This window comes from Trachemys scripta, chromosome 5 (genome assembly GCF_013100865.1).
Source record: "Trachemys scripta elegans isolate TJP31775 chromosome 5, CAS_Tse_1.0, whole genome shotgun sequence".
NCBI lineage: Eukaryota > Metazoa > Chordata > Testudines > Emydidae > Trachemys > Trachemys scripta.
The window spans coordinates 120,627-143,252 of record NC_048302.1 but is presented as its reverse complement, the minus strand read 5'-3'; the positions used below and the strand labels follow the sequence as shown (position 1 = coordinate 143,252).

Here is a 22,626-nt window from a genome sequence, read left to right as displayed (position 1 = left end):
GCAGCTTCTCTGGGCCCGTATGCATGGAGGAGAATGAGAGGATCTGTGCAGTGATGGACCTTCCAGTCCCCGCTCTCCTCCAGCCTGTCTATCTCTTACCTACCCACCCACCTGCCATCTATCCGTCTGCCTCGTGTTCATGCCTTGCACATCTTCAGGGTATCTGAGCACCATGTGCCAGGCGTCCGGTATCCAGCCTGACCCGGGATTGCACCAGAACCATTGCTCTGCGGGCAGGGAGGAGGATACTGGCTTGTGAAGCCTGAAGCTGTTTTTTATACACTGAATGCATAAGCATTGTCTGCTTTTGTCATCTAAGGGAGACCAATGACAGCCCATCAATAGAGAGGAAGGCCCTCCACACCAAGGAGCTGCAGCCACATTGCCTTACTGGACGGATCATGGACTCGGGACTTCCCCGGTCGTAACACAAAGTATTCTTCTGAACCTTCGGCTGGGCAAGACGTTGTGTTCTTGGGGGGGTGAGAGTCATCCTCGCAGTGTCTGTAATTTGTGTTTCAACCTACAGAGGGCAAATAAACCAGTACACAGGTCTGTTAGATGTTAGAGGCCAATATTATCACAGGCAGGTTTCTCACCTTAGGCAGCTGTATAAGAGTTTGATTTTCAGAGGAGCTGAATATGCCCAGTTCCCATTGACATCAGTGGGAGCGGTCTGAAAATCAGGCCATTTTTAATGTGGGTACCTAACCAGGGAGGTGGGTCCCTAGTTTTAGGTGCCTACATTTGAAAAGTTTGATCTCTGACACATACCAGTAACCAAGTCAGACTTAGACAGCAAGGCACAAAGCTTCATTGAAACACGCAGAACAAAACTTAAAAATCTCCTCTTAGGGTGGGAGTTTCAAAAGTGCCTAAGTGGTTGAGGAGCACCAATCCCATTGAAAACAACGGGCCCTGGAAATGCCACCCTCAGTCCCCAAACCAACCCGCACTGAATGTTGTTTGGAAATTTGGGTGTTGGTCTTCTTTATGGGAGGAAACAACAGGTGGGCCGAGGAGGTCATGGAACTGCTGCTACGCATCTGGTGGAGCCGCAGGCAATGGAAAGGAAGGACCTTAGATAATGTTTACAATGGCGCGTTCACAATACTGTGCTCAAGGGTGGATAAACAGCAGCCAGAGGAGGAGAATACAGGGATTATAAGTGAAGAGAGAAAAGGGGGATGTCTTTCCAAAGTTTGTGTGTGTGCGCGAGTGTACCTGGCAGCCACCCAACCTGCTCAATGGAAAATCACCAGGGGTGCCCCAGGCACACAAAGGCTAATCTATCAGAGGGGTAACTGTGTTAGTCTGTATCCACAAAAACAACAAGGAGTCCGGTGGCACCTAAAGACTAACAGATTTATTTGGACATAAGCTATTTTGGGCAAAGGCTAATCTGTAAGGCAAGAAAAGCAAGAGGGGGGAATAAAACGCCTCACACAGTATAGATGGCACAGAACTGCTTAGTCTCCAGGCCTGCAGCCAGGAGTTACTGGGCCTGGGAAAAGTGCAACAGCAGGCCCAATGGGCCCCCGGGGATCTCAGTACAGTAAAGCCATTTCTCACCAGATGTGCAAGGTACTTGTCCTGACATCAGCCCTTCCACTCGCCTCTCCACCATGTCAGGCTCTTTATGGTCCACCAACCACTGTACTGTATTGCTTTCCCAGACCCTCACAGACTTCGATCGTGCTACTCTTCCCCCGGCTCCTACTCTCGTCCTGAACTTCTCTCAGCACCTAACTTTTCTGGCCATCTCTCCAGGCAGGCTGCAGCAGGTTTCCTGCTCCTCTCCAGCTGTGAGCACTGCTCTGACCCATCTCGTAGTGTGTGCAGCTTGATCACATCACTGCCAGCCCTGGGCCCTACAGTAAAGGACCTGGCAGTCTGGTGGAGGAGAGGATAGACGGTCTGATGTCAGGCACCTACCTCGGACACCTGGTTTGAACCAAGGCCTATTGGACTTGAAGAGGGGGGCTGACAGGACTCCCGGGAAGGTAAAGCCACCAGGCATTCACTGAGCTGCATCCATTGTCACGGGCATACATGTGCTAATAGAACTGTAGACATTGATCCAGGGAGCTAGGACCGTGCTTCCTTGACAATAAACCCGACCAAATGCCTTCGCACCTTGATGGACCTTGTGGTCATTGAGTGGTTCATTGAGATTTGCTGTGCCAGTTACCTGTGCAGAGCTGGGATGGCATATGGAGGAAACACATGCAGCCAAACATCTAACTACACTGGGGACCCCAACCGCTGATCTGTTAAGTAAATGAGCTGCCCTCTGTAGGAATCGCGATCTAACATGGCAGAAAACTATGAGGTAGTGAACCCCCTAATACCTACTCTGCAAATCCCCACAGAGTTTGATTAACCCGATGAATTGCCAGCAAGGGGGGACCCATATGAATTTTAAAAAAGAAAATGGGGAAACATGACAATAGGTGCTGGTCACTTTTAACCATTACTTGGCTTCCAATTTGCCATTGCTTAATATCACTGTTTTCATCTTGATTCATTTTTTGCTGTTCTGCAGCTGGGTTTGCTGCAGCAGACCCTTGGGCCATACCCAACCAGTGTTTAAGATGTTTTATCCAGATTGGTGTTGCCATTGCTTTCAGTAATCTGGGGGGTATAGCAAGTTTTTCCAGACAGGCAAAGAGCACCTCAGAAGGGCTAAGTCCTGTCATGCGATTAGGACGGCTCCAGATTCTCATATGAACCCACGGGAGCACCATATCCCAATTTGTTCCCAGTTCATTGCACACTTTGGATAATTCAATTTTAAGAGACTTGTTCATACTTTCCACCTGCCTTCCAGCTTGAGGATGGTAGGGAATGTGCAAAGGTAAGGGAATAGCAGCCCATGTATCCATGGTCCGGAATCCTTTCCCAATGAACGCAGGTCCATTATCAGAATCAGTACTGTGTGGCAGTCCTCATCTGGGGAATACTTCTAGCATCAGCATTTTAGCAGCTGCAGGGCTATCTTCTTTCCTGGTGGGAAATGCCTCTACCCATTTACTGAAGCCATGCACCACAACAGGTGAGCAATGGCCCCATAAAATCCACCTGCAAGCGCAGCAACCTGCAAGGGACTCTTTAAAGCCTGATGCATTAGTTCTCCCCACCTTTTCTTTCTAGCAGGGCTTATAGGGAATATGTCTGGTATTCATCTATTCAAGAAAATAATCATGTAATCCCTCATATATATCCATCTATACACCTGTACTACTCTATAAAGTATAAGCACAATACACTTGTAATAGTGACCAAAGCCCTTCTCATCAATCACCAACTAAGTAGAAAGGCCTCCTCATGTCGCCCCAAAGTTATCAAAAAACAACTCTAAATCCCACACATCAGTCACGGTCCCGGGCCTAACATTCCCAGGTCCACCATAAGGAACTAAAAACAATTAAAAAATAAAATCTATCAGTCATACAAGGGAATGTGTAGATTACAGGACAGATGAGGCATGAATGTGTAAGGTGACCACATAACAGTGTTTAGTCCAATGGGTCACCTTCAGTCCATGCATTATGCTTTTCCAGGACAATGGGTGAACATCTTCCCCATAAAAAGACAAAAAGTGGAGGAATGTAGTGGGAAGAGAGCCAGAGACATAAGCCCTTGTATCAGAGGCTTGGAATAAGGCCTGAGGCCTGGGCTAAAGTAGTGATCAAAGTCAAGCTGTGAGCTAGACAGGACCTGTTCACAGAATCTGGGAAGAACAGGGCTGATATTACAGAAACACACATTCCGAAGAGGTGCTAGGCACAGAGCACTCATGCAAGCACATTCCAGTAGGGTGGTACCAGAACACCTCAATACTAGCCCATTCCCTAAAGAGAACAGGAACACGCTGACCCATTCGAAATATAAGGTCAGGATGACAGCATGATGGATAGAGATGTTTTGATCGAACCAACATGTAAAAGGTGATGGGTGGCACCTAACTACATCAGCGGGGCAATACGTAACTTGTTTGCATTGATATATAAAATGGAGTCTCGGAGGGAGAGTCTTTGGCTAGCCGAGGGGGAAATGGAAAGTTCCGCCATTCACTGAACTGGTGCGTTGCCACGGGCGTGCATGTGCTAGTGTATCTATAGACATTGATCAGGGGAGCGAGGACCGTGCTTCGTTAACAATAAACCCGACCAAGGGCCTTTGCACCTTGATGGATCTTGTGGTCATTGGGCCGTTCACTCGAGGTCTGCTGTGCCAGCTGCCTGTGCAGAGCTGGGACGGCAAACAGAGTAAACACACGGAGCTGAACATCTAACTACATTTATTACTCTACATTGTGGTAGCACTGAGGAGGCCCAGTCATGGACCAGGACCCCATTGTGCTAAGTACTGTATAAACACAGAACAAAAAGACTTAATCCAAGTGTAAGACAAGAGACAACAGATGGACACAGACAGACGGGGGAGTGCAAGGAAACAAAAAGACAATACAGGTCAGCATGATGGACAGTGGGCTCGCTTAGCATACCAGCAGCCTGACCGTTGTCAGGGTTTTTTTGTATGCTTCTTGGAAAAGGAGGGCGGTGCAGGATGCCAGTGAGGTGGCTTGGTGGATATTTAGGGAAGCTCTTCCCAAGAGGGAGGCACCGCATGGCAGGAAGCACAAAGAAGCTTGTCTGACAATTTAGCAAGTGGAGTTTTGCAAGATCAGCTAGGGGACTGCAGTGCCTTTTGGGGACATGAGTATTGTACTCCTCTTCTTTTGCTGGCCACATTGGATCTGGGAAAGAGAGAGAATGGGAGCTGTCATTTCAGCCAAATGTTGTTCTTGGCATTCACAGCTGGCATGAAGTAGGCAAACACCTGCATCCAAAAATATAAACTTGATATACATCATGTACCCTCCCATACAGCCCTACTGTTACACAACAGAAGTCACTAAAGAGAGGGAGGCGTTGCTTTCCTAGACTACATCTATTTTTCAGCTACATTGACAGGAAATACTGTGACAAAGAAATATATTGACCATAAACAGTCGAACTATTGCACAAAGCATCCAGAGAACAGATACACAAGATCGTTAGCATTACATATTTTTATGGCTAATAGGATTCATGGTTGTTATTGTTTTTTATTTTAGCCAGCTGATTGAAAGGAAATGAAGTTACTGAACTACACCCAAATAGAATTCACAGAACAAGCTATGTGAGTAAAATGAAGAAGCAGGTTTCTCCCTGTGTTGTAATAGTGCTGGATGTGGCAATGGCCTGCAATATCTTGGAAGACCTTACTGAATTAAGTTTAAGTATCTTTGGGGTCCATTATATTAAATGCAAAGTTTAAGTATTATTGTGGGACAGAATAGTATATAAGCTCTCTGGGGGCAGGGCAGCTGTGATGTGAGGCGTGAATGACCAAAGGACTATACTGAACAATGTGCCAGACAAGAATGGACAATTGTGAAGGGGATTTCTTGGGAAATGCCTAGGGGGAGGTGAATGTAAATTCCCCATCTCCAGTTATGCAAAAACCAAGCTCTTTGAAGCTCCACGCTGAGGAGTGGGCTTTTGTCTTGCCTGTTACATGAGGCCAAGATCAAAGGCCCAAGCTGTATACAGGAAAGACTGAGCTATTCATGATTGCTCTGGTTCTGTATCTGAGATGGTTATAAACTTGTAACCATGGCAAAAACCCAGCGGTGGGTTTTAAAGGACTGACACCGACCAGAGCCTGAGGTTGGAGTGGGGGTAGCCCCGGTAAGCTTTTGAGAATGCATGTAGGTTCTTGTACTGTCATTAACACCTTTCTCTGTTATGCTTTCATCTTAAGAATAACTGTGCTTGCTTAGATAGAGCTGTGTGGTAATTACGTTGTTCACAGCCGCCAGAGTGAAAGCAAAGTGGAGACACTGGCCTGTTAATGGTCTGGCTTGCTGGGAATATCACAGTGTAGGCAGGAAACCATGCAGCCTGGAAAATCTCTGGTCAGGGGGAGAAAAAGACAGGTCTCTGCCCAAGAGAGGTTATTGCTGAAGAGCTGTCAACCTACAGCTACAACCTACTGTCATCCTTGGTAAGGATGGAGAGGGATACAGGTGTAGTTGCCCTGATCTGTGACAGTAATATTTCCCACAACAAAGCAATTTTCTAATCCTCCTTCCTGACAGTCATAACATTTATTTGTTAAATATAGATATTCATACTTTAAAAAAAAAAGGATGGTCTCTTAACTTGCATCTTCAAAGGCGAGAGTAATTTATGTACTGGAATGGGATTTTTAATTCTCTTTTTGCAATAGTCATAATTGGGGCCAGAAGAAACCACTATGATCACCTAGTCTGACCTCCTGCATACCACAGGTCACAGAATCTCACCCAGTGATTCCTGCGGTGTAAGCACTTCTGCTTCCCTACTATGTACATGAATGAATATGACTCATGTTATCTGAGATCCTGCCTGAACCCTCTCACCCCCTACTAGAGAGTGACCGACTGAGGAAGAGAGACTTCAGAGGTCACTCTCAATTTAGGTTTCCTGTACAATAGCATCAAAAAAGGGGGAACTGCAGTTCCTGGCCCTTTCTTCTGTCCTTGTACAGGCGGGTAAGTATGTCCGATGTGAACATGGCTAATGAATTCCAAATGTGGTTTGCATTATCTAGCAACAACAGGGGGTCAGAATTCTTATCAGCCAATCAGCTCTTTCCATTTTCCCAACCCATTTTATCATGCACTATAGCCAAGAGCATGATGTCGGTTTGTAGTTATTTTTGGCCACTTAGACTAGTCTGTTTTCAATCCCCCAGCAGATGTCTTTTGGAATTTCTGTAACACATAAAGAGAACATGTAGAGTCGTAGATTCTAAGACCAGAAGGGACCATTGTGATTATCTAGCCTGACCTCCTTTATAACACAGGCCAGAGACTTTCCCCAAATAATTCCTAGAGCCGATCTGTATGAAAAGCACCCAATCTTCATTTAAAAATTGCCAATGACGGAGAATCCACCATGACCGTTGGTAAATGGTTCCAATGGTTAATTACCCTCACTGTTAAAAATGTACACCTTATTTCCAGTCTGAATTTGTCTAGCTTCAACTTCCATCTGTTGGATTGTGTTTGACCTTCCTCTGCTAGACTGAAGAGCCCATTACGAAGTATCTGTTTCCCATATAGGTACTTCTAGACTGTAACCAAGTCACCCCTCATCCTTCTGTTGGTTAAGCTAAATAGAGTGAGCTCCTGGAGTCTATCACTCTAAGGCAGGTTTTTTTAACCCTTTAATTGTTCTCATGGCTCTTCTCTGAACCCTCTCCAATTTATCAACATCCATCTTAAATTATGGGCACCAGAACTGGACACAGGATTCCAGCAGCAGTTGCTTTAATGCCAGTTACAGAGGTGAAATAACCTCTCTGCTCCCAGCCGAGATTCTCCTGTTTATGCATCCCAGGATCACCTTATCTCTTTTGCCGATAGAGTCACACTGGGAGCTCATGTTCAGCTGATTATCCACCCCAACCCCCAAATCTTGTTTTGGAGTCACAGGTTCCCGGGATAGAGTCCCCCATCCTGTAAGTATAGCCGGCATTCTCTGTCCTCAGATGTATCCATTTACATTTAGTATTAAAATGCTTGTGCCCAGTTTACCAAGCGTTCTAGATCATTCTGTATCAGTGACCTGTCCTCTTCATTATTTACTACTCCCCCAATTTGTGTGTCATCTGCAAACTTTAACAGTGATAATTTTGTTTTCTTTCAGGTCATTGATAAAAATGTTAAACAGCATTGGGCCTAGAACCAATCCCTGCAAGACCCTGCTGGAAACAGACCCAGTGACGATTCCCTGTTTACAGTTACAGTGTGAGATCTATCAGTTAGCCAGTTTTAATCTATTTAATGTGGGCCATGTTCATTTTGTATCATTCTAGTTTTTTTAATCAAAATGTCATGCAGTACCAAGTCAAAAGCCTTACAGAAGTTTACATGTATTCTGTCACCACTATTATCTTTATCAACCAACCAAAGCAACAACAACAAAAAAAAACCCCATCATGCAAACGGGCTACCATTTAAGTCACCACTAAACTACAAGAAAAAGACGCTTTAAAAATGGCGTCAGTTAGTATGGCTGAGCAGCCATGGCAAGTCTGGCACAACTTTCTTAACCTAGTAATTAAAAAGCATATCAAGCAACTTGTGCCCCAACTCCTGAACTGGCAGAACCCTCCAGCTGTTTCTGTAGTGCGAACCGGCCATTGTGTCTATTCCATGGCTAACCTCAGGCTGCAGCAACCAAAGTGAAATTGTTGCTGAAAGCTGATACAGGGGGGAGCGACGGTTCCCCTTTCCCAGTTTGGTTGAACATCACCATCACCTTTCTGTCTAGCACGAAGCCTGGATGCACTGATTTGGGACGCGCAAGTTCTAGAACCCGCTGGGAAGCCTCACAGGTGAGTGCAGCTGTTGGCATGGGCCACTCCGGAGAACTACGAGGCCTAAGAAAAAACACAAACATGCAACATGGACACAGCTTCAGGGTGTTCCCAGAATAGGTTTGTTTATTTGAATTAAACTAGCGGCATTGTTGCAGAATTATTGTGGTTGTTTGTCTACAAGGATTGTGGTGGTGATGCTGTAACAACCAGCCCTAAAACTGGTTTTCATTTAATGCCTGGTGTAAATAAAACCAAAGCCATAGAGACAGTGTAACTTAGGGAGTGCGTGAAAATATCTGGAGTAGGTATGTGCTTGAGGGAGCCGTCACCCTGCTAAGCAGTGATCTGGGTGTGGAGTCCACACTCCACATGGGCATGGGTCCAGTGTGAAAGGTCCAGTCCTACCCACCAGCCCTGATTGAATTGGGGGGCAGAGAGGGGAGCTGGCCCCAGAGCTCTGCTGGCTAAGGCATGGCTGGCGTGACTCCCTGAAACCACCCCCCATTGCAGGCGGGGAATGCCACTCCAGAGCAGGAGCTCCGCCTGGCCCAAGGTGGGGCAAATGATTGGCTGCAGCCCTGGCGGGCTCTGGGCCGAGCACCGGGCACAGGGATGGGGCTGGAGAAGACTGTGGGGTTAGGTCGGGAGCACATGTTGCTGCGGGAGGGAGCAGGACTACATGCAGCCTGGACCTGCAGGCTGGGGGTCAGCCCAGGGAGCAGGCTGGGGGCATGGGCACGGCAAGGCGGAAGGAGCAATCTGGACACAGCGGGGAGCCCAGTGACACAGAGATGGATGCCAGGCAATGCAGCAGAGACCAGGATTCACCCTCCCAGCTCACACCCCACCCAGACACCAGCCAGTGCTGCCAGGGGCAGGAGGTGACTGCCCTGAGACTGGAGCTGGGGGTGGGATGAACTCTTATTTGGGCTAGCGAATGCTGATCTGTATGTCTGGGCTCTGGGGACTAAGTACACCGTGCTCTGGTTGGAGGAAGGATGTGAAACTCCCCATGGGCCCACAAATGGTCTCATGCTATTTGTGGGTTTGTCCAGCCCACAAAGCCACTGGCGTGATAGCTGAGTGCAGCTTTTATTTCCGGGGTTAATTCCTGCCTCCCTGAGGGCTATGGAGGGACCCAGGGGGTTAGGAGATGAGCAGGGTTCTCTCAGGTATGAGGCTTGAGATCTGGGGTCCACATGATAAACTGGGGGTGCTCCACCCCGAGACTGAATTGCCCCAGATTATGGAACTGGGTAGCAAAGTGAGTTGTTGCTCTATGTTACCTACGTTGCTAAACCCTCCATCACTGCGCGCCTCGCCATGATGCAAAACCATCATCCCTGCACCAAAACCTGGTCTAAGCCACTTTGTACATGAATATTGAGCTGCTCTGGTGCATAACTCCAGTGGTCAAATGAACAAAGGGAGCTAGAGTGACTGTGTGAATGAGACCAAAAGAAAGAGCTAGGACAATGAACTGCTGTGTGTGGACGAGGGGAAATCCTGTCATTGCACACCTCTCCCCATCACAAAGCAAGATAGAAAAACTGCCCATCCCCAATCTCAGGTTTCAGGACAAAGGCTGGGAACATTTTTTAACAAAATGGGGGAAGGGGAAAGGGGAGCATTTTCACTTGGTGAAGAAGCAAAAGGTGGCAGCTGAAAATAAAGAATATGGGCATCCTAAGTAGACCTGCAGTGATGCCCAAATCCCATTGACTTTCACTAATTCCTCCAGCTCCCAGTTTAAAGGTGCACACAGTGCATGGCCTGGTTCTGCAAACTTGGTGATGGACAGTTGCTAGTTTTGATTGTCTTTTCCCTTAGCACATTCCGCCTCTGCTTCTCTTGGGAGACACCATAAATAGGGCCTTTCTTTTTCTATACTGCAAACAACTTGCAGCCCGGTTATCCCATCTCTCTGTGGTGAAAAACAGATAAGCCATTCAGTACTGCACTTTGCAGGGGAAAGCTCTTAAGAATTCTACCCCTGTCCCCTAGCTGCTACCCTAAATGGACCCAGAGCAGAGAATTCTTATGATCAGGTTCACCATTTCTAATGGTTTCTGTCTATCCAGAGCTTGATAGTGGGGCCATCACAGCAGAATCTGTCTCTCCCCAAGAGTTATAACCAAGCCCAGGGCTTAATTTGTTTCCCTACTTCCCCAGAAGGAAGTTTCCTTTCTTCTTTGCTTTTCATCTTTCTTCCTCCCCCTACCCACCCCACTATCTTTCCTCCCCTTCCTCTCGTCACCTCATTTTCCTCCTCTTCCTCTTTGATGTTTTAGATGCAGCGGTGAGGAAGTTATATTGAACAGGTGTATTTCACATGTCCTTCTGAAGGCAGCCAGATCTGGTCACTCATCTCCTCAGCCCTGCTCACACCCTGTCTCCCATTCTCACCAACATCACCCTCGAGCCTGACAGCTGCACAGATGCTGAGGAATGCAGCTGCTAAGGGAGGTTATGGTCACACAGGGTTTGTCTAGACCTGGAAAAGAGGTGGACATTAGGCCAGGGGAAGAGCTGTTGGGGAAACAACCCCCTTTTTTCCAATGGAAAGAACACTCATTTTCATCTAATTTTCCACAGAATAATCAGATTTTTTTTTGGCAGAAATTCAAATACCAAAAAATGTGTCCAAAACTGAAAAAATTCTATATGGAAATGTGGCCACGGTGCCTCATGGGAGTTGTAGTTCAGATGCCTCATGCTCCCTTTCTCCTCTATAAGTTGGGTTCCCTGGTTGCACAAAGTCTCCCCTTTTGGAGGTGGAAGGCAGTGTATCATGGAGTCCTTAGCAATGGTACATCTCAGGAGACATAGTCCAACAGGGGAGCCTGGTAGATAGAGAAGAATGGAGACATGAGGGAACAGAACTACAACTCCCACAAGGTACCACTGCAACATTTCCAGATTGAAACACTTCTATTTCCACCATTCCATTTTTTGGCTAATCAAATTTTTCCATGGAAAGCAGAAGCTTTTTGCAAAAACTTAATTTAGTCAAAAACCCATTTTTATGTCAAAAAATGAGTTTGGACTGACTATTTTCAGCCAGCCCTAGTCAGGGGCAGCTAATATGTGTTAGCTAATCCTGACCGCTTTTCCTAATCTAGCCAAACCCAGAGACAAAGGCACTCTCTCAGAGCCTATGGTCGATTCTATGGCGGGTCTGTTACATCAGGACCGCGCTTTGAATCTGACCCAGTGTTCTATTCTTTTCATCAGACGAATACGTGTTTATGGTAAATGTATCCTTGTCTCACACTTATAGCCCTTGCCTATTCCAAGTAGACCACCTGTTTTGCCCTTGAAGGAGTCCCCAACATAATGATGTGCTCTCTAGGATGGTTCTCAATCATTTTCATAGTGTGGAGTTTGCTGGCCACACAAATACAGAGACTTTCAGCCCTCCCATTCACATTCATGCAGGCCACTTCTCTTCCCATTCAGGGTATGGCAAGGTAAGGTGAGGAAAGCACGGCATGTATGCTTCTATGCTTAGCTTTTTTCAACCCAATTTGGCAGCTGGAATGAGGCAAGTCCACACAATGACAGCAGCCAGCTAGCTGCAGATCATCAGCAAGTGCCATACAGAGCACAGCTAGACAGCACCTCTGCTCTCCCCCTTTTTCAGTCCTGTTCGTTTTGCTCCTACTCCAACCGAACATACTGCTTTTGAACGCTAATTATGCTGAAAACCCACTTGAAACACCTGGAGCACAATACGAGCGGTGGCGTTTTTTACCTTTGTTTTAAATACGCTGTTTGGTATTTTTTAGGTTCTGCCAACTTCAATATTCGAGGCGACGGTAAAGCTAAATCCATCAACGGTGGGCGCTGCCGGATCTCTGACATCCGGCCACAGCTGTACAAGAAGAGACACCTTTGGGAATGTCATGGACGAAGTAATGAAGACAGTCAGCCAGACCACAATCTCATTAAAACAGTGACAACGGGCATGCATGGCCAAACTAGGATAACTTAAATCCATACACAGACATTGCACATGCAAAAGTCCACATTTCTGCACTCAAACTAGGTACACTGCATAAACAAATGGGTATTTGCACATGGGATTACCCGACCTGGCCATGCAAATACCTGCTTGCTTGCATGCACAAAGGACTTTTTAAGCACAATGGGGTGTGTGTGTGTGTGTGTGGGGTGAAAATGTAGTCCTTTCTACGGGCAGTTTTGAGAAACTACTTCACAATACAAATCCCACAATATTTCTGTTGTTTATTTATGAAGCATGCAAATTAGAATCCTTCAAAGTATAACATTTAATAATACATTGCACTGCTATAGCTTCTTTCATGTCAGGGCCTCAGAAGCACGGAATTAACTTGGCCTCATAACAACCCTCTTGGTAGGTGGAGTCGGGAGGATTATCCCCACTGAAGGATGGAGAAAATGAAACACAGCGAGGCCACACCAAATAAATCAGTGGTGGAGATGGGATTACAATGTGGGAGTCCAGATTCCCAATTGCTTCTCCCCATCGCCCTGTTATTCTCACCCCACCTACATTACTTAACACTGGCATTTGGTTTTGTATAGGTAACTCAATGTTTTGTATTAATTCTGAGTAGGAAAGAGACAAGAAACTAGTGGCAATGGCAAGAGAGAAACAAATACAGTTGTACTGTCGTGACCTCCCCAATCCTTATTCTGGCTACTGAGCATCATAGTCAACAGCCCAAGAAATGCAGAGACAGATTCTCACAGCTGTTATGGCTTCTTAGGAGCTAGAAATCTGCTCTACACCCTGACAGAGTTTGGCCTAGTCCCCTCCGGGAATTATTTCAAAACATGAATTGAGACTTACAAGCACTTAGAGAAACCGTCCGCTAAAAAATCTCCAGTTAGGCCCCTGGGGTTTACAAAGCACTGGGGACAGCGAACCTTTAGGAAGGGACTGGTGAAGGACTTCAATGATTAGCACCTGATAAGCAAAACATATTGTTTAGTCTTTTGCTATCGGAGAACTGCAAACTTGGGCACTGTCTCCCTGGAACAACTTTGAACTACGTATCCATATGGCCAGTTTGTCCCCTGGCTTTGCCTTTTTCCAACAAATCCGTAAGTTATGAAAAACAATGATCATCTGGAGGAGGGAGTCTCCATTGATTTTTTATGACAAATACAATTGGCAGACAAACTGAAGATTCATTGCCACAATATAAGCAATAGTGGTAATAATCATTCACCTATACCTCAAGATGGGCATTTTAAATATGTACATGCGATGAACCCTCTTTTGAAAGAGGAACTAAATAACACTGCTCAGTAATAACACTTGTTGGGGCCTGTTTTCTTCTTGCAAGCTGTTGGCAGAGGGTTGGTTAATTTGTTGCCTTACAGCCACATTCCTTTGATGATATTCTGCTCTCGTCTATATGCCCTCATTTGGTGTACTGGCTCCTCTTCCAGATCATCACATGAGATCTGGTATGTTAACAAAACTCCATGCTACAAATTCAACCCTATGAATTCATGTATCTTTCCATTCTCTTCATCAGCATGTGACACAGGGATATTTGTTGAACACAGGGGGAATTTACACAATGTAGATCAGGGGTCAGCAACCTTTGAGAAGTGGTGTGCCAAGTCTTCATTTATTTACTGTAATTTAAGCTTTTGCCGGCCGGTAATACATTTTACATTTACAGGGGCCGGCGGGCAGAACCCCAGGCCGGCAGCGGGCTGAGCGGGGCCGGCGGGCGGAACCCCAGGCCGGCAGCGGGCTGAGCTGCTCAATCCACTGCCAGTCTGGGGTTATATCCGCCAGCCCCTGCCAGCCAGGGTCCCGGCTGCTGGCCCCGCTCAGCCCGCTGCCGGCCCAGGGTTCCGCCCATCCAGGCTGGCAGTGGGCTGAGCGGGGCCGGGACCCCGGCTGGCAGCAGAGTGCCACTAAAAATCAGCTTGCATGTCACCTTTGGCACATGTGCTGCAGGTTGCCGACCCCTGATGTAGACGATTTGCTGCAGGATGCATATGCCATTATTAGCGTCTCTCCTTCTTCTCATGGAACAATAGGTTCATGAAGGAGAGAGGGCTACGGTCTGGAAGAGTTCACAGGGCATTGCTCCCAAGGGTCTCAGCCATGGGGCATCAGACAGCATGTGCAAGACAGGACAGCTGTGGCTTGCTGAAGGTCTTTGGATGCAGGGGCCTGCAGACCAGGGGAAATGGAGAAGTCAAAGACAGCCCCAGCCCTGTGCAAATTAGCAAGTCACCGTAGAGAACCCTGTGCTCTTACAGTGGTGGGGAGGAGGGAGCCCAGAGCTTCTGACCAGGCAGTCTTCACACCTGGCCCTGCACACCAGCTACCGAATTATGGAGTGGGATTCTGTTCCTTCTACCCTCAAGCCGCTGGATCTTTATGCCTTTGAAGTGGCAGCGCATGTGGGACAGGCAGTTGACTAAATGGGTGAACAGTGAAGGGGAGAGAGGTTGGGCGGGGGACAGTGCCACATAAATCCTGGTCTAATGCTGCAAAGGACACAGGGCCTTGCACCTGGGCCAGGGTGTAACAATCCACACCCACACACATTACACAGCCACAGCCACCATCAGTCCCACGCCATACAACACCCAACGTTCCGCTCCAAGCCACACAGAAACCAAGATCAAAGTGGCACTAGACTGAACCTGGTGTCACTGGAATTCTAATAAGACAAACTGTTGCTCCAGCAACAACAGCTTCCCATTACGTGAGTCATACCCGTCTCACAGCCCATCAGCTGTTCCACCCTTCTACCTTGCCTGCCAGGTTTTGGAGGGAGCCTGAATTAAGTACAACTTAACCTTTCCAATTTCCCTTTGGAAATCAAACATACATTTAGAAGGAGATTATATTATGACCAAGATTTTCTATTATGAAGAATCAGGATTTTCAAAAGTGACTAGTGATTTGCTGACTCCGGGTTTGGGTGCTCAACCTGAGACACCTTAAAAGGATGGCTTGATTTTCAGAAAGTGCTGAGTGCCTGCCCTCTGAAAAAATGAGACTCCTTAAAGTGTCTCAGATTGGCCACCTGAAAATGGCAGCACCCAGAATCATTAGTCCCACGTTGAAAACTTCAGCAACAACATTTAGTGACCAAAACAATCACAAAGATGAATAGATGGGAAACATTGAAAAATTCTATTTAGAGACATTCATAATAAATGCTTTACACTTCTGCAGCTCCTTTTCATCCAGAAAATTGCAGAACTCAGCCAAACTTACAGACACCTTAAGATGGCAAAATTGAACAATTGCCTTACTCAGTAGCAGCTCTGCTGAGCTGATCTCAGAGGGAAGATGTTCATGGTGGATTGGGCTACAGTCATGATGTGAAAGTGCAGAAACTTCTGCTTTCTTCTCCTTGCCCAATGGTCTGGACTCACCTCTCTACAGCTGACATGCCTTTATTTGTATTAATTATTATCAATAAATCCCGAGCTGTCACATTCATAAGTGAATGTTTTCCAACAGAAGGAAGAGTGCTCCTGAATACAACCAACCTGCGCTGAAGGTCACCATTGAAAATTTTCTTGGGTTTGGCCAGAAAAATAATTCTTGGCGTTGGCCGAGCCGTCAAAGCACTCAGGGAGAGCGGCCAAATTGTCTCCTGATTTCCCCATTCTAACCTACTGTTAAAACAGGGAACAAAAGGGAAACAAAATTCCTGGTTAGATGATCACTAAACTAAGCTTGGCACTGAGCCTCTGATGCTCTTACAAACTTGCAAAACAACTGAGGAGCAACGTGCATGTTTATTGGTTGCAACCATTATCATTGCACAATGTTAGCAGCCCTCTCAATGCCATTCCTGAGGAACAGCATGACCTGTTCCATCCCACCATCCCCAGCCATGTCCACTCTCAGGAGAGGCCATCTCCCAGCCTTTAAACACACTGGTAAGGGTGGGTGATAAGTCTCCCCCCTTGCTCTCCTCCCAACTATCCAAAACGGGCAGGGGAACAATAATCAGCAAAATGCACAGCCACCCAAGTGGCAGGTGAAACTTGAGGACTACAGTAATCCTGATCACAACCAACGCTAGATTAAGGTGTAAGCACTCCATGTTCATGTTTTAGCCTGACCCAAACCACAGCTTCTGTGGATGAATTTAGATTCTCTAGCACTGTAACGAAAAGCCACATTCTTTTATCTTTCCCAGATGTCAGATGGAGACAGCTCACCAGTGCAGGAGAAACCCATTCTCGACACGCTCCACCTTTTATTACCTGACTGTTGTCCACTGAGACCCAAAGCCCATACAGCGTAAGCTTTGTACTTTTCCCACTCACCTACTATAGTTCTCCCAAGCTGCTTTAGGCTTCTTTGGTCTTGCTAGTTCTCGGATCCTAGGAAACGCAAATCAAGGTTACATGAGCAATAAAACTCAGACTGTTAAAACAAGCATAGAGCAGGTGTTACGGTATTCTGAACCTTAAATAATTCTTGAGTCACTCAAAGACATTCATCATGAAGCCAACGTGACAGAAGAACACTGATTCTTTTTTTAAGTAATAGGCCTGGCTAGTCATTGTCTCTATAACATTACCTATCTTTTCAGTACATGTATTGATGTAAGAATTCTCTCCCTCTCAGTCCAGCTTCTCCTTTGCTCAGTTCTCTGGTGAACTCATAATCCAGTTTTTTTCTGTTACAGTAGTCTGCTGTCTGGACCAGAATCGTATAGAAAAATTCAGGATTAAGACTTCATGGAGATGGGCTGATGTGGAAGCACTTTTTATTGTTTTAATAATGTGATATTAATACACAAGGACTAGGAGGTCAGAGATTCTCCCAGCCAACACAAAAATAAACCGAATAAGCACCACACAAAAGTGTATGCATTATTATCATCATCGTGATTATTAAATCACACCATTAACACAGTGCTTTACAAGTATAGATTAAGTCACATTTCTTGCACTAAACTGCTTACATTTAAGATCAATGTATTATATTACTATTATTATTAATGTCGTTTGCCTGTTTCCGCTAGTACCCACAATGTGCAAGGCACTGCAGAAACACACAAAATGCACGGTCCCTATCCCAAAAAGCTTCACTGTAAAGAAGGTAAGATGGTTACGCTGAATGATCAAGAATTCCCAACAAAAGATTGTCTGCGTCTGTTTATACAGTGTCTGTGTCTGAAGCATGGGCAGGCACACTTGACTGGTGTTTACCCAGATGCGGTTGCAAGATTAAATATTCAGACTGCATATCCAATCAGGGAAGGGATACACGCAATTGATTTAGCAGTTCAATAGTATTTGCAACCTCTCTGCTTGCTGGAAGTTAGTGGCAAAAGAGTCCAATAAAATAGATGAAGTGCCATCAAACTCTTCCTCCTTCTCCATGAGTCCCATATTTCATATGTTGACATCCTTGGTGTCTATTCAACCCTTTCTCCAGGCAGGAAGAGGGCTGGTGGCTTCCCTTTACTTTGTAACACTTCCCTTAGCAATTGAACAGAAGCAGGTATACAGATTATGCACTATGGGCCTGATCCAATGCCCATTAAAGTCAATGGTGTCACTGGGCTTTAGATCAGGTCCTCTATTAGCCTGGCAATGGGAACACAGCCGGTGAGGGGTGGGGCTGGAGCAGTGTCTGAGAGATGTTGGTTAAGAATGCATGTACAATGCGATTATGCTATTGGGTTCTCTTAAGGACATGGGGCCCGATTTGAAAGTGCTGAGAACTTGTTGCAAGATGCTGAGCACAGTAAGCTCTCCCGGAAGTCAGTGGGAATGGGGGAGCTCAGCATCTCGCAGGAACCTGGAAAGATGCCTGCAATAGCAGATTATCTTTTAGGCAGTCTATTGTTCACTTGATGCAAGAGGCAAGATAATGGACCGTGCTAATTATACTTAAGCTCGATCATCCTCACATCATGTACAAACTCTGCTCTCAGAAAGATCAGCACAAATTCCATGAGCTTCAGAGGGAAACTCTGGTCCTGTGCCTTCAGCTCATGGCCGAACATGGCCAGGTTTGGCCTTGTCTTTTAAGGAGACAAGCATCAGCTTCATTTTTTAACTCCCAGTCAAGTTGTTCTACAAAGGTCTTCCTTTGAGAAGCAGCAAGGGGCCAATTACAATTTCATTTAGAACTATTTTTAGTTCCAGCCTTGTCACAGCATACATTTAACAATAGATAAACTAGTTTACTGAAAATGAGATTATTACCGGGCATCCTCTCAGCAGAAGAGGCTCATTAATATCTCTCTAACCTTTACTCATCCACAATATAGTACATGGGCCTAGATCCGTTTTCTAACTATATCCCATGGATTATAAGGAAAGTCTGACTGTAATGCTTTATGTTTTCCTAAGAATCAAATCACCTCACAAAATATGTTCTGTGCAAGAGATTCCTCTCAAGAAGCATGAAAAACACCAAGACGACCTTCTGCTTGTATGCTCTTTTTTAAAAATGACAGGATGGCTGTAATGTACATCTCAAATGGAGACCTTCAGTTTGAAATGTCGTCACTTTAAAGAAATAAGTTAAAAGTATTTTCATGCCCCACTCCTGCCCCTGAATTCCACTCACAATTTTTTTTTTTTTTTAAATCAATCACTTTTCCTGTTTTTTTAAAAAAAAGTCATTCTCTCCTCTGCTGTCAAGTGAAAGACTCCCACAAACAGGAGAAAACAACTCTCTGAAGTCCCAGCCCAGCAAATGATTTAAATAAGTCTGTAACTTTAAGCACATGAGCCGTCCCATTGACAGGGGAAATGATGAAATTTACTATACCGGTGTAGTATTTGGGTTTTTTTTACAAATTAAAATAAGTAAGTCCAAAGCCTCTGCATACAATGAATGCATTTCTATTCTTTATGTGGGCATTATAATCAAAACTAGCTCATCTCCAGTTTTGTATGGATGGGAATTTCTGGTAAGAGATACTTCTAGTTGGGACAGAATGGTCTTTTACATTACACTGCCTGGATTCACAGGCTGCTCTTTCACAAAGGCGGTCAGGATCAGCGCCACACACCTGCACACTACTACAAGCATCTATATCATGGAATAGAATTTTTTTTTTTTTTTTGCAGGTGCTACGCTGGAATAATGTGAATAATTCTTGTAATAACCAGTTGACACAGACCTCCAAAAGCACATCAGCATTGTAAGAAATGTTGTTGTGCCATCATAACTGATTTACTCATTCAACTTCCCTCATCTGCAGGAGACATTTCCTCCTGATGTTTATGTCATTAGCTGCAGTCCCATGAATCCCCTTGGAGCCAGGCCTGCAGTCCACACTCAGGCAAAGCTCCCATTAGGTACACTGGGAGCTCTGTCTGAGTGCGGAAGAGGACACTGAGTTATGTACTTGCATTTCCAGATCCCTGCTGGGTTATTTTTTCTTACCTGTCACTTGAATATGAACAGAAGTTAGAAACTGCAAAGAAAACAAAAACGAAGTGGGTATTAAAAGGCTGGCTAACACCTGCATTCTATGCTGTCATTTATTTGCATTCATTGTAAGTAGGGGACTCTACTTTATTCTCTATAAAATAACTGGCAAGGGAAAAGAAGCATGTCCAACTACTTAAGCCTAGTTAGCTGACAGCTTTGGGTATGTTTTCCTAGTAGTTATCCTGAAGGTAACTACAGTGCAATGTACACATCATCTCTCACACTTCCCTGTGGTGAATGGTTGTAACAAAAACCGTTCAGGTATCTCTTTGAACCATGCGAGTGTAAGAAGGGTCTGAATGAATGCTTCCCTGACAGCTAGCTCAACCTGTCCAAATGGGGGGGGGGGCACCCTCGGTTGAAAGAACCTCATGAAGCAGGGGCTCGAATGTCAGAGCCTTGTGAAAGTAAGAGGGGTGGGGACAGGAGTCCTGGTCAGGAGGCTGCACAACCCCACCTCCACCCCAGGTCCTCTCTAGACTGGCTTAACCTGTTCCTCCCCACTGCTCAAAGAACAGAAATAAACGTCATTAGGAGCCTCTTTTGTTATTTTAAATGAACAATTAGAGCTGAAACCAGCTGTGATAGGACTAAAAGAGCAGGAGTACTTGTGGCACCTTAGAGACTAACAAATTTATTTGAGCAGAAGCTTTTGTGTTTTGTTAGTCTCTAAGGTGCCACACGTACTCCTGTTCTTTGTGTGGATACAGACTAACACGGCTGCTACTCTGAAACCTGTGGTAGGCCTGTGTTTCTGCCCTGCCTGCTAACAGCTAAAATCACTGAGAGCTGAAATCACTTGAGATGGGGCTAAGATCAAAGTGTAGTGTCTGTTCTTTTTATCTGTTCTTATCAGTTTAACATCTGCAAAAGAGCTGAAAATCACTGAGAGACTGATGTACAGAGGTCACAGCTGAGAGGCAGAAGGCAGAAGCGAATGAGTGACCAGCAGGGTGGCAGCAGAGACATCACAACTGAACAGCAGGGTGGTGGCAGAGAGGCGTGATGACCAAACCACAGGGTGCTGGCAGAGAGGCGTGACGAGCAGCCCGCAGGGGGCGGTGGAGAGGTGTGATAAGTGGCCAGCAGGAGAGCTGGTGGAGAGGTGCGGCAAGAGCAGTGAGCAGGTGGCCGGTGAGCGGAGCGAGTAAGGTACCTCTTTACCCCCCACCCAGGGCGGGAGGTGAACTCTGCAGATGCACCTCTGAACTCTGGGTCTGCACTGACCAAGAACAGCAACTATGAGTGGGGTGCAGAGAAGGGTCGGACATGTGAAAGGGACTTTTGGGTTGCTGGACTTAAGAACCTGAGGGGAAAAGGGAACTGCCCAACCTACTTGGGGGTGGATCTTGGAATCATAGAATATCAGGGTTGGAAGGGACCTCAGGAGGTCATCTAGTCCAACCCCCTGCTCAAAGCAGGACCAATCCTCAACTAAATCATCCCAGCCAGGGCTTTCTCAAACCTGACTTTAAAAACCTATAAGGAAGGAGATTCCACCACCTCCCTAGGTAACTCATTCCAGTGCTTCACCACACTCTTAGTGAAAAAGTTTTTCCAAATATCCAAGCTAGACCTCCCCCACTGCAACTTGAGACCATTACTCCTTGTTCTGTCATCAGGTACCACTGAGAACAGTCTAGATCCATCCTCTTTGGAACCCCCTTTCAGGTAGTTGGAAGCAGCTATCAAATCCCCGCTCATTTTTCTCTTCTGCAGACTAAATAATCCCAGTTCCCTCAGCCTCTTCTCCTAAGTCATGTGCTCTAGCCCCCTAATCATTTTTGTTGCCCTCCGCTGGACTCTTTCCAGTTTTTCCACATCCTTTTTGTAGTGTGGGGCCCAAAACTGAACACAGTACTCCAGATGAGGCCTCACCTATGCCAAATAGAGGGGAATGATCACGTCTCTCGATCTGCTGGCAATGCCCCTACTTATACAGCCCAAAATGCTGTTAGCCTTCTTGTCAACAAGGGCACCCTGTCGACTCATATCCAGCTTCTCGTCAACTGTAACCCCTAGGTCCTTTTCTGCAGAACTGCTGCCTAGCCACTTGGTCCCTACAGAGCAGTGCATGGGATTCTTCCGTCCTAAGTGCAGGACTCTGCCCTGGTCCTTGCTGAACCTCATCAGGTTTCTTTTGGCCCAATCCTCTAATTTGTCCAGGTCCCTCTGTATCCTATCCCTACCCTCCAGCATATCTACCATTCCTCCCAGTTTAGTGTCATCTGCAAACTTGATGAGGGTGCAATCCACGCCATCCTCCAGATCATTAATGAAGATATTGAACAAAACCGGCCCCAGGACTGACCCTTGGGGCACTTCACTTCATACCTGCTGCCAACTAGACATGGAGCCATGGATTGCTACCCGTTGAGCCCGACGATCTAGCCAGCTTTCTATCCACCTTATAGTCCATTCATCCAGCCCATACTTTTTTAACTTGCTGGCAAGAATACTGTGGGAGACCGTATCAAAAGCTTTGCTGAAGTCAAGGAATAACACGTCCACTGCTTTCCCCCATCCACAGAGCCAGTTATCTCCTCATAGAAGGCAATTAGGGTAGTCAGGCATGACTTGCCCTTGGTGAATCCATGCTGACTGTTCCTGATCACTTTCCTCTCCTCAAAGTGCTTCAAAATGGATTCCTTGAGGACCTGCTCCATGATTTTTCCAGGGATTGAGGTGAGGCTGACCAGTCCCTAGTCTGTAGCAGTGCATGGGATTCTTCTGTCCTAAGTGCAGGACTCTGCACTTGTCCT

The 22,626-nt window shown here is 46.0% G+C and overlaps 1 protein-coding gene across 3 annotated transcripts in view; it reads right to left on the bottom strand.

Moving 5' to 3' along the window:
* THEGL (theg spermatid protein like) overlaps positions 1-22,626 on the bottom strand; it is a 58,859-nt gene that overhangs the window by 5,131 nt on the left and 31,102 nt on the right. The window contains exons 2-7 of one of the 3 annotated variants that reach the window (XM_034772768.1): positions 19,817-19,847; positions 16,729-16,785; positions 15,940-16,065; positions 12,173-12,310; positions 8,358-8,478; positions 392-523 (exon numbers count right to left, since the gene is read on the bottom strand). In XM_034772768.1, coding sequence (XP_034628659.1) covers positions 392-523; positions 8,358-8,478; positions 12,173-12,310; positions 15,940-16,065; positions 16,729-16,785; positions 19,817-19,847 — 605 coding nt within the window. Of the gene's footprint in view, positions 1-391; positions 524-8,357; positions 8,479-12,172; positions 12,311-15,939; positions 16,069-16,728; positions 16,786-19,816; positions 19,848-22,626 lie in introns of all 3 variants that reach the window. The other 2 variants (XM_034772769.1, XM_034772767.1) reach the window with 2 other exon arrangements.